This window comes from Neovison vison, chromosome 7 (assembly GCF_020171115.1).
Source record: "Neovison vison isolate M4711 chromosome 7, ASM_NN_V1, whole genome shotgun sequence".
In the NCBI taxonomy this organism is placed as follows: Eukaryota; Metazoa; Chordata; class Mammalia; order Carnivora; family Mustelidae; genus Neogale; species Neogale vison.
This window is the reverse complement of record NC_058097.1, coordinates 12,108,826-12,121,297: the sequence shown is the minus strand read 5'-3', so window position 1 is coordinate 12,121,297 and position 12,472 is coordinate 12,108,826. Positions and strand designations below refer to the sequence as shown.

At 38.9% G+C, this 12,472-nt stretch overlaps 1 protein-coding gene across 3 annotated transcripts in view; it reads right to left on the bottom strand.

The window, feature by feature from the left end:
- Positions 1-12,472, bottom strand: part of RFWD3 (ring finger and WD repeat domain 3) — a 54,027-nt gene that overhangs the window by 24,854 nt on the left and 16,701 nt on the right. For all 3 annotated transcript variants that reach the window (XM_044255733.1, XM_044255735.1, XM_044255734.1), the window contains exons 3-4: positions 6,044-6,246; positions 1,081-1,151 (exon numbers count right to left, since the gene is read on the bottom strand). In XM_044255733.1, coding sequence (XP_044111668.1) covers positions 1,081-1,151; positions 6,044-6,246 — 274 coding nt within the window. The remainder of the gene's footprint in view (positions 1-1,080; positions 1,152-6,043; positions 6,247-12,472) is intronic.

Below are 12,472 nucleotides of genomic sequence, written 5' to 3'. Positions count from 1 at the left end.
AAGAGTAGGTTGTTATACATTCAAAGTTAGGTTCATAATCAAGTCAAAAAGTGATAAAATACTTGAATAGAAAATACATAAAAGAAACCCAGAAAAACAAAGAAAGGATATAAACAGCTTACAAAAAGAATACAAATGGTTCAGAAGTGTTCATTTATAATTTAAAAATGCAAATTAAGGTAAGAAACCATTTTTTCATTTATTAGATGGTATATAAACAGATGTCTGATGATACCAAGCAATGTTGAGGGTTAAGGAAGAAACAGCCATGCTTCCCACTGTTGCTGCAGGTAGAAAGTGACACAAATTTTCCAGAGGGCAATTTGGCATTATCAATCAAAAGTATCTTTCCTTTCACAGAGCAATGTCTCTGGTAAAAATATATCCATGAATAGTCACAAATACTTCCAAGACATCTATACAAAGATGCTTATGCAGCATCATTTTACCAGTAGGAAGGAGAGAAGGAAGGAAGGAAGGAAGGAAGGAAGGAAGGAAGGACAGGAACAACTACAGTGTACAAAACAAGAGTTAACTAAAAATTTACTTATGATTGAACACTATGCAGTAATGAGTAAGAATGAGATCCCCTTTTGTGTAAATGTAAAAAACAGAACATTTATGTACATAAATAAATTTACATGGATACAAAATTCTTCTAGAAGAGAAAAATAAAAACATAAGGTCATATAGAAGTGTGGAAAAAGTAAGCCAATGATGTTTTGAGATTTGAAGAGTCCACAGTTGATGTAAATACCTCATATTAAGGACTATGCATTATCTTTGTAAATAAAAATTGTTTAACATGTAGCAATCATATTCTACCAGATATTTCATAAACTTCATTCATATCCACTATTTTAATAAAAACTTAACTTTGTTACGTAGGCAAGACAAGTCACCCTCACCTCTATCCCTGCTTTTCTAAACCTGTGAGGAAGTAGTCACATAACTGAGTAAGATAGGTTGGATTCACACCCTGACCTCCTGCCTACCATGTCTGCAAGCTTTCCACTTTAGTCCACAGCCTCTTCTCTAAAGCAAATCCAAACATTTCATTTAAAAGGATATTCAAATTACCTGTTTGGGGAGGGTCTTTCCTCCACTGACACATGTAGCTTCCTGCTCTGCTGACGTACCTCCTACTTGCTCTGCACCAAGTCATTTCCAAGAACGGTAAGAGACGTAATGCACAAAAGAAGACAGAAGTCAGGTATGAGAGGCGAGCAGGAGAGTCTAACTCACCATAGCTTTCCATTTCTAATGGGTAATAATGCTGTAAATTTCCCTAAGTAGTAACAGTGAATTTATTTTTAAACTTATTTTGATACTTTCAAATATACACAAAAAGTAGACAGAACATTAGAATTAACATGCAAGTACTCATCCAATTTCAAAACAAATCAGTATTTTGCCCATTTTGTTCTAAGACCCCATCCACATTATTTTCTTTTGTAATGCTTAATAACTCTCTAAAATGTCACTTCACTTGTAAAAATTTTTGTAATACTAGCTGATAAGGATTTTTTTACATAGATACTATCATTACCATATTAACGGAAATAACAATGATCCCTTCATACTGTCTAATATCCACGCAGTTCATACTCAGCATTTCCCAGTTGGTTTCAAGTTGCTCTTTACGGCACATTTACTGCAAATGGAATCTAAGCAAGATCTCCACAAGCTTGACTACTGAACCTGTTAGATTTTTTTTTTTTCACTCTATTCTCCTTCATTCATTTTTTTTTTTTTCCTTAAAGATTATATTTAATTTGTCAGAGAGAGATCACAAACACAGGGAGCAGCAGGCAGAGGGAGAAGCAGGCTCCCCACTGAGCAGGGAGCCCAACGTGGGACTTGATCCCAGGACCCTGGGGTCATGACCTGAGCCAAAGGCAAACACTAAACTAACTGAGCCACCCAGGCATCCCTCCTTCATTCGTTTTTATCCCGTCCTTGTCACTTATTTGTTGGAGGATATCTGGTCATTTGTCTTACGAAATATCCTACATCCCACATCTGATGGACTGCTTCCTTACTTGTTCTATCACCTATGTTTCCTGTAAACTGGAGGTTAAATCTGGAGGCTTCAGTAGACTCAATTTTGTCATTTGGCAAGAAGAGGGGCAGCAGGAATATGTCTTCAGTTGTTTGCTTCTGACTGCAGCACACAAGGCTCCTACAGGGTTTAGGTGGGATCAGTTGGACTCCTAGACCGATTATTAGGTTCCTCATCAACCTTTCAAAACCTTCATTTAATGGTCGAGGTGATTTTTAATTTTCAGTCATTTTGCTTTTTGAGGTTCAAATGATCTCATCATAGCTTGTGGGAGCTCCTTTAAACTGATTCTTAAAAAAAATAAACAAACAAACAAAAACCCACAAACTTTTATTGAAGTGGAATATAAATACAGAAAAGTGTAACCTCAGTATTCCACTCAGTGAATTCTCACAAACTGAACTATACACCAGAACATCACCAAAAATCCCAAGAGTGCCTTTTATACCTTATGCCCTCCTTACTTCCTTCTTGGGGGTAGAGGGGAGATGATTTGCCCCCACCAAAGGTAACCACCTTAATAAATTCTAGGACCATCTAATAACTTTTGCCTATTTCTCTATATAAACAGCATGTCAGAGTTATTTAACTTTTCTGTGTCTACTAATTTTATTCTACATTGTTCGTAACATTCTTCCAGACTAACATGTCCAGTTGTGGTTCATTTATTTCACCGCTGTATACTGTTTCATTGTGTAAAAATATTGCATTTATTTGTTCTTTTTTTTTTTTTTTAAATTTGTCAGAGAGAGAGGGAGAGAGAGCAAGCACAGGCAGACAGAAGCAGAGGGAGAAGCAGGCTCCCTGCCGAGCAAGGAGCCCGATGTGGGACTCGATCCCAGGACGCCGGGATCATGACCTGAGCCGAAGGCAGCTGCTTAACCAACTGAGCCACCCAGGCGTCCTCGTATTTATCTGTTCTATTGCTGATGGGTATTTGGGTGGTTTCCAGGTTTTTGCCATTACAATGCCGTTACATTCTTGCACTTTTCTACTGAACAGTATTCCTTTCTTTGATTACATACATAGAAGTAGAAATGCTGGACCACAGGCATACAGATGAGTTTGTAAAGATACCACCGAAATGACTGTACCAATGTATACTCCCACCAGCAGTGCAAGAGTGTTCTGGCTGCTTTATATTCTCTCCAAAATTTAATATTGTCAGTCTTAAATTTTAGCTCTAGTGGTGGATGCCTATTAGTTACCACACCGTGGTTTTAATTTCCATTTCCCTGATGACTAATGAAGTCTTTTTTATATATTTAGTGACCATTTGGCAACCCCCCTTTGGTAGTACCTTTTAAAAATTTCTACCCCTTTTTCTGTTAGCCTGTAGAAATTATTTCTATAAACTAGATACAGCCCTATTCCAGATACATGTATCATGAATGTCTTCCCCAGTCAATGGGTTCCCATTTCATTCTTCTAATGATGTCTGTTGATGAACACAAGCTCTAAATTAAAATTCACCACCTCTGTCCTTGATCTGTTTGAGAAATCTGTCCTGTAAAATGTCTAGCTCCTGGATTTGACAGATTGCCTCCTCATACTAACTTTTATGTACAGTAAATTTACAGAGTTGTACAACTATCATCACAATCCAATTTTAAAACATTTCTATCATGCCCTAAACATTTCTCAAGCCAATTTAGAATCATTTCCCATCGGCACCAGCAGCCACAGGCAAGCACTAATCTACTTTTTCTCTGTAGATTTGCCTTTCCTAGGCATTGTATGTAAGTGATATCACAAAGTAGCTACGCTGGCTCACTGTCATAAACTGAAAAAGAATTTTCTAATGGAATTTTCTTGTATTGCCTCTAAATTTCAAAGTACTCCTTACTTCTGGGTTTTATCGCATACCTATTCTCCTTAGAGTAGCATGGTTTCTTTTTTTACACGAGGTCTCTGATCCACTAATACCTTATTTTTTAGTATGAGGCATGAATCTAGTATTACTGTTTTCCAGGTAGCAATCCAGTTTTTACAATAGTACTAATTTAGAAGTCTATCTTTTCCCCAATGATCTGAGATACTCCCTTTACAATATACTAAATTTCCTTTTCTAAGATTTTATTTGAGAGAGAAAGAGGGTGCATGAATGGGGTGAGGGGCAGAGGGAGAAGCAGACTCCCCACTGAGCAGGGAGCCAGACGTGCAGCTCAACCCCAGAACCCTAGGATCATGACCTGAGCCGAAGACAGACGCTTAACCGACTGAGCCACCCAGGCATCCCCTATACTAAATTCCCACGTATGTTTAGATCTTTTTCTAGATGTTCCGTTATAGAATGTCCCACATTTTAGATTTGAATGGCTGCATCTTTCAAGTAATATTTACCTTGTTCCTCTACTTCTGTACACTGTACAACCTGGTTATCGTATCCAGTCTTAAGTAAATTCAGGCTTTTTGGGGGGCAGCAACAGTACTTCCTTAGTGCTATTGTTATTTTTCTTTCTTTTTAAAATTTTATCTTGAAGTAATCTCTACATCCAACATGGGGCTCGAACTTACAACGCTGAGGTTAGGAGCTGCATGCTCGCGTGACTGAGCCAGTCAGGCGCCCCTCCGGGTATTTCTGATTATAACACATTAAAATGCGTATAAGGTCTGGTGCTGCCAGCCTGGTCCCTCTATTAAAAGGAATGTCATTAACTTTTCAACCTAATGGTTTTTAGAATCCTGCTGATCTTTGCCTAGTTACATAATTTCATTAGGAGTCAGGAAATCATGACTTTTTCTTATTATCCCTGCTCTGATATTAGCTGGAATTTTTCATTTAAAAAAACTTACCTAAATAGATGGGAGGAATGAGAGCCAGAGCAAAGAGAATTTTTAGGGCAGTGAAAACATGTATAACCCAAAGGTGAACAGTAAGGTGGACTACAGACTTGGAATGATTATATTGAGTAACAAATCACCATTCTGGTGACGGGTGCTGACATGAGGAAGCAATGCATGTGTGGAGACATGCCCCTAGGAAACCTCTGAACCTTCTCCACTTTGTTGTGAACCCTAAACTACTCTTTAAAAAAAAAAAAAAAAAAAAAAAGTCTTAACAACAACAACAACAAAACCAACAAACCTCCTTCATCAACTATTAGGTTTTCCTGAATATAGTTCACATAGGAAAATACAGGATAAATGCTTAATCCTTTACTTACCAGTTTTCAGAGTAATGAGTCAGGGCTCTAGTAACTTAGGATGCTGATAAATGAGGTTTTAAAAAGTACCTAATTATGAAATTACAGGTTTTTCACAAATTTGATGTATTTTAACCTACATATCAATCCATAATGCAAGAATACATATCCATTATTCATTTTGATGTTTATATCATCCCATCTTATGCCACAAGAGGTCCTTTCAAGGCTGCTCCCCTGCCTACGGACACGATGACTCCGTGAGAGATGGCTTCCTTACTTTCTGGCACCATCAAATGACCTAGGTTCACCCTGTTTATCTCCTATTCCAGTTTTGGAAAGCCATTTCTCCAAGAAGCCCTGGTTCCTTTAACTGAGAAAAGACCACGGTCTGGGGTATCAGAGGGTAAGCAGGACATATGCTCTAGTGGTCTCCGCCCACTGCTGCTAAACAAAGTCCTACTTGCACAATATATAACACTATGCTAGGACATCAAAAGTGGCAGACTAGACAGAGTACCAAATTTACAAAGCTTTTCTTTTAAATAATAGAGGCTACTTCCTTCTTAGATGTCAAACAAAATATAAGATATAAAATGCTATTAAAAAGTGACCAACTTACTGGGTCACAAACCACATTAAATTTCAAGTTCGAGCAAATCCTCTATAAATGCTTGTGGCCCATGAACGCTCTGTACTAAATAAAGCAGGAATCTCTGGCATCTTGGGCAGGGAAAGGGACAGCAGCAAACACAAATGGAGAGCTCCTCGCTTTCTGGAGGCTAAGCTTCCTGGGTGTCAGCCTCGTGAATCCAAAACTGAATAAAATACTCACCTTGTAAAACGACAGCTCTAGTTTCCTCCGCCTGGACAACACCATCTTCGGCCTCTGTGGAGCTCTCACTGTCAGAACTGGAACTGCTTGAGACCTGCAAGTCTTCAGAGATAGGATTCCTGGTCTCTGAGTCCTGAGAGGTCCTTGGCAAAGGAGGCTGGGTCCGACTCACTTGAAAGTAAGCATCCAATGGTGCTCTCAACCTATGTATGCAGAAAGACAACAGAAGTACAGTACAAGCACAGTCAAATGCCCCATTATCACAAGAAAACTACACAGTAATCTGAAGGTAAATCCTAGTCAATTCAACCCATCTCTAGGCCGTTAAATGCTGCTTTGACCACTGAAGCAGAAATAGTAGTTTTAGGCAGATGCTGGCTGGCCTGGATATTCTCTTTTCCACTCAATTACTACATTAGCCACACTGGAGGCTGACTCTTGCTAAAAGCAAATTCTACTTTACTGGCTTTAGGCCATGTGTCAGTATCTTTTAAAGGACGCAATGCAGGGGTGCCTGGGTGGCTCAGTGGGTTAAAGCCTCTGCCTTCGGCTCAGGTCATGATCCTGGGATCGAACCCCGCATCAGGCTCTCTGCTCAGCAGGGAGCCTGCTTCCCTTCCTCTCTCTGCCTGCCTCTCTGCCTACCTGTGATCTCTGTCAAATAAATAAATAAAATCTTTTAAAAAATAAATAAATAAAGGACGCAATACAGCAATTTCTCCACTGGTATTAGGGGGCTGAAAGACAGTGGACAAGAAGAACAAGGGCTCTGTTGATCAAAAACAGCCCCACAGGGTTCTGCTGCCACAACAAGGCAGACCACCATGTTTCAGGGTAAAAATGAAGTCTGGCTTCAGTCACCACTGCTTTACCTTACTTTAAAACATTTTCCTTTTAAAGTTTAAAAAATGCCACGTTAAGGTTAAAAACACAGCATGATATCCAAAAATAAACTCAGAATGAGAAGACCTGGGAGCAGATTTTAACACTTTAGCGGAGGCTGGCTGGTAAGTTAACCACACCCACCCTTTTGCGGTGACCCTCACATCTAAGCCAACCGACCACACCCTCCATCCAGCACAGAATGACCGACCTTCAATATTAAAAACCAAAAAGGTGTCCTGTACTTTAGAACATACTACCTAGCTACTAATTACAAAGTACTACTAAAAGGTGATCTACTTTTAAGTTTTAATAATTGTCTTTATAGGGGCACCTGGGTGGCTCAGTGGGCTCAGGTCATGATCGAAGGGTCCTGGGATGGAGCCCCATGTCGGGCTCTTTGCTCAGCGGGGAGCCTGCTTCCCCCTCTCTCTCTGCCTGCCTCTCTGCCTACTTGTGACCTCTCTCTCTATCAAATAAATTTTTAAAAATCTTTAAAAAAATAATAATTGTCTTTATAACATTATATTATTCCCCCAGAAACCGCTAGAGACTGCTCATACAGAAAAAAAATTGATTTCTTGTAGTTTGGCAGCAATTTATGGCAAACCAGTGCTTTCAATTAAAAAATGATGACAGAACGAAGTAAATGTTATTTGGTATCCAATTCAACAGTTGGAGGATTCACATTTGTTTAAAAAAGAAAAAGAAAGAAAGAAATGTGAACAAATTGCAATGAAAAGCAGCAATTGTGAATCCTTTTTATTTTTTAAAGAGTTTATTTATTTGATAGACAGAGATCACAGTAGGCAGAGAGGCAGCCAGAGAGAGAGAGGAGGAAGCAGGCTCCCTGCCAAGCAGAGAGCCCAATGTGGGGCTGGATCCCAGGACCCTGAGATCATGACCTGAGCCAAAGGCAGAGGCTTAACCCACTGAGCCACCCAGGCGCCTCTCTTTCGCTTCTTGAAAGAATACTGACAACTAGTGTCTTCTTAGAAATTTCTCAATTTAGGGGCATCAGGTGAGTGTTTGCCTTCAACTCAGGTCATGATTGAGACCCATGTCAGGCTCCCTGCTCAGCAGAGAGCCTGCTTCTCTCGCTGCCTCTCAGTGGGCTTGTGCTCTCTCTCTCAAATAAATAAATCTTTAAAAACATATTTTTCTTTGTCAATTTCACCTAGGTCATCTAATTTCTTGTCTAAAACTGTTCACAGTATTTCTTTATAAAACTGCTTTCTTCTGTAAGACCGACAGTAATGTTCTTTCATTCCTGATTTTATCAATTTGAGTCTTCTCTCTATATCTTGGTCAGTCAGTCTACTTAGAAGTTTATCAATTTCGTTGATTTTTCAGAAAAATCAACTTTTGGATTAGTTGGCTTTCTCTCTTGCTTTTCTAGGTTGTATTTATTTCTGCTCTAACGGTCATTATTTCCTTCTTTCCGCTTGCTTTGAATTTTGGATTTGGGGACTTTTTTCGTTTTTCTAGTTCCTTAAGCTAGGTTACTGATTTGAGTACTTTCTTCTTCTATTTACAAGTTTTGTTTTTTTATGTCATCTCTACACCCAGTGAGGGGCTCAAACTCACGACCCTGAGATAAAGAGTCAGGTGCTCTACTGACCGAGCCAGCCAGGTGTCGCTACTTTCTTTTTTAGTGTGGTGTTGAACAACTATTAATTTCCCTTTAAGCACTGTTTTAGCTGCATCCTATAAGTTTTGGTATGTTTTCCTTTTCATTCATCTCAAAGCATTTTCTAATTTTCCTTGGGATTTCTTCTCTGGTCTACTGGTTATTTAGGAGTTGTGACTTGTGAATTTCCCCAAATTCTTTCCGTTACTTAAGTCGAGAACATACTTCGTATAATTTCAATACTTTAAATTTAATGAGCCTTGTTCTGTACCTGTATGTTAGCCCTAACATATGATCTGTCCTGGAAAATGTTCCATGTGCACTTGAGAAATAGGTATGTTCTGCTATTGAGTGGAATGTTCCTCAGATGTCTATTAGGCCTAGTAGGTTTATAGTGTTTTCAAGTTTTCTGGCTCCTGACATTCTGTCTAGTTATCCTCACTGTTGAAAATGGGATACTGATATCTCCTACTATTACTGATGAATTGTCTGTTTCTCCCATCAATTATGATAGTTTCTGCTTCATGTATTCGGGGGCACTGCTGCAGGTATATATAGGTTTATAATTATTATATCTTCTTAGATGGATTAACCCTTTTGTTTTTTTTTTTGTTTTTTTTAAAGATTTTATTTATTTATTTGACAGAGCGAGATCACAAGCAGGCAGAGAGGCAGGCAGAGAGAGAGGAGGAAGCAGGCTCCCTGCTGAGCAGAGAGCCCGATGTGGGCCTCGATCCCAGGACCCTGAGATCATGACCTGAGCCGAAGGCAGCGGCTTAACCCACTGAGCCACCCAGGCGCCCGGATTAACCCTTTTGTAATTATAAAATGTCTTAACCCTTTTGTAATTATAAAATGTCCTTCTTTGACTCTTAAAACAATCTTTGTCTGAAAGTCTATTTTGTCTGATATTACTAAGCAACTCCTGCTCTCCTGTGGTTACTGTATGCATGGCCTATTTTATTCCATCCTTTTACTTTCAAACTATTAATGTCTTTGAATCTAAATTGTGTATCATGCAGAAAGTTGGATAAAAAAAAATCTGTGCTTTTGATTAGAGTATTTAAACCATTTGCATTTAAGGCAGGATTTCTATCTACCGTTTTGCTGTTTTCCATATGCCTATGTCTTTTTTGTTCACATAGGAAGGTCTATTCCAAACTCTCATTATAGAAATGTTTAGGGGTGCCTGGCTAGCTCAGTCGGTAAAGTATGACTACTGATCATGGGGTTGTGCACTGGAACCTCAAAGAGAGTGCAGAGACTACTTAAAAAAAAAATCCTTAAAAAAATGTTTTTTTATTTCTCCATTATTGCCTTCCTTTGTATTATTTTCAAGTGCACCATTTTAATTGCCTCGTTTCTTTTTACCACATCTTCTTAAAGTTATACTTCTATTCCCTCCCCACTTTTGCTGATGATTTTATGTCCATCAACTCAGACCCAGAGTTATTTCTTTATGCTGTTTTTTCTAAATGAGAAAGAAAAAATTATAATAAAAAATACATGTGTATTTTCTATTATATTTGCCTATGTAGTTATCTTTGCTAGTGCTCTTTATTCCTCCTTGTGGATTCAATTTATTTATGTCTGGTGTTTTTTTTGGGGGGGATGTTTCTTTAATTTTAGCCTGAAGGACCCTCTTTTCTAATTCTTATAGGACAGGTTTCCTCTAAAGAAATTTTGTTTTGTTTTGTTTTAAATCCTAGAATGCCTCATCGTTCCTTCATTTTTGAGGGATAGTTCTGCTTGACATGGAATTGTTAGCTGAGTTTTTTCCTTTTAATACTCTGAATAGGCCAGGGGCGCCTGGGTGGCTCAGTCAGTTAAGCATGTGACTCTTGATTTTCACTCAGGTTGTGATCTCAAGCCCTATATCTGGCTCCATGCTGGATGTATAAAGTATAAATAATACTGTCTTCACGTGCACTCTTTCTAAACAAACAAACAAAAAACCCCAAACAAACCTTTGAACAGGTTATTCAACTGCATTCTGGCCTCCACTGTTTGTGATGATAAATCAGCTCTCAACTTTATTGAATATCCTTTGTACATGGTGAGTCAGTCACTTCTTTATTGCTGATTTCAAGATTCTCTCTTTTTCTATGGTGTTAGCAGTATGATTATGATCCACGTAGCTGTGGATCTCTTTGAATTTATTTTTTAGAGTTTGTTAGGCTTCCTGTAGATTAATGTTTTTCACCAAATTTGGCAAGTTTCTGTCATTTCTTCAAATATCCTTTCTGTCTCTCTCTCCCCTCCCCTGCAAGGACTTCCATTATGCATATGTTGGCATATACTTGATGATGTCCTACAGGTCTCTGAGGCTCTGTTCATTACTCCTCATTTTTCCCCATTATCTAGACCAGATAGCCTCAATTCACCTATCTTCATTTTTGCTTCTTGACTCTTCAAAGTCAATTCTTTCTTTTGCCTGTTCAAACTTGATAAGCCCTCTAGTGATTTTTTTCATTTATTGTACTTGTCAACTCAACCATTTCTATTTTGCATATTTTTATAACTTCAATCTCTTTTTTTTTTAAGATTTTATTTATTTATTTGACAGAGAGAGATCACAAGTAGGCAGAGAGGCAGGCAGAGAGAGGAGGAGGAAGCAGGCTCCCCGCTGAGCAGAGAGCCGATTAACTTCAATCTCTTTACTGAAATTGTCTATTTGGTGACACACTGTTTTTTTTTTTTCTTTTTTAAGCTTTTATTTATTTATTTGACAGAGAAATCACAAGTAGGCAGAGAGGCAGGCAGAGAGAGAGAGGAGGAAGCAGGCTCCTTGCTGAGCAGAGAGCCCGATGCAGGGCTCGATCCCAGGACCCTGGGATTATGACCTGAGCCGAAGACTGAGGCTTTAACCCACTGAGCCACCCAGGCACCCCGACACACTGTTTTATACTTTTAGTTCTCTGAATATATTTTAAAAAGTAGATTTACAGTCTGTTTGGTAAGTCCAACATCTCGGTTTCTTCATGTAGTTTCTATTTTTTCTTTTTTTTTCCTATGTGTGGGCCATATTTTCTTTCCACATCTTGTAATTTTTTCTTGAAAACTGGACATTTCAAATCCTACAAGGTAGTTAACTCTGGAAATCAGATTTTTCCCCTTTTCAGGGTTTGTTGTTATTGCTATTTCTTATACTTGTTACTTTTGTTTAGTGACTTTTCTGAAGTGATTCTGTGAGATCTGCGTTCTTTGTTACATGTAGCCATTAAGTCTAGGTGGTTAGCTTAGGGGCTAGTTCATGCCCGGACAGAGATTTGCTTAAAAGCCCAAGATTGGTAAATCTCCTAGTCTTTGCAGAGTGTGTGACTACATGTGTATGTTGGGGGGGGACACCTTCAGGAATCAGCCAGGTAAGTGACAATTCTTCCTGATTGTGCAGAGCCTCAAGGTCAGCCAGAGTTGAGAAATGAGTGCCTTCTTAGGTCTTTCCTGGGCATGAGCACAGCCGTACACAGTCTTAGGCATATCTGTCACCTTCTAGATTTCCAAGGATATGTCAGACCTTTTCAAAATCCCTATGAAGATCTCATTCCTCAGCTTTTCCTTTTAAGCTTTTCAGTTAATTTAGTTTGCCCCCATATCAAAGGCTTTCGGCTTCTCTCAGGAAACCACCAAACAGAAGAAAGAAAGAGAATTCTCTGGGAATGAAGCTTTGAAGGAGCGCCAATCCCAGTCTACTCCCTCTAGTGGCTGTCAGGCCACTGGTTTTCACTGTGACTGCAGGCACTTAATTAAACCATTACGCTGCGCCGAAGAGGGATATGGAACAGGGAATGCCATGAAGCTTACTTACTCTTCTGATATTCAGCTGTTTTTTAAATAATCTCTCCCTGAATCGCTTTAAGCATGTGCTTAATTTCCACAGTCCTGAAAGTTAGTTCTGATCAATTTTGCCAGTTCTT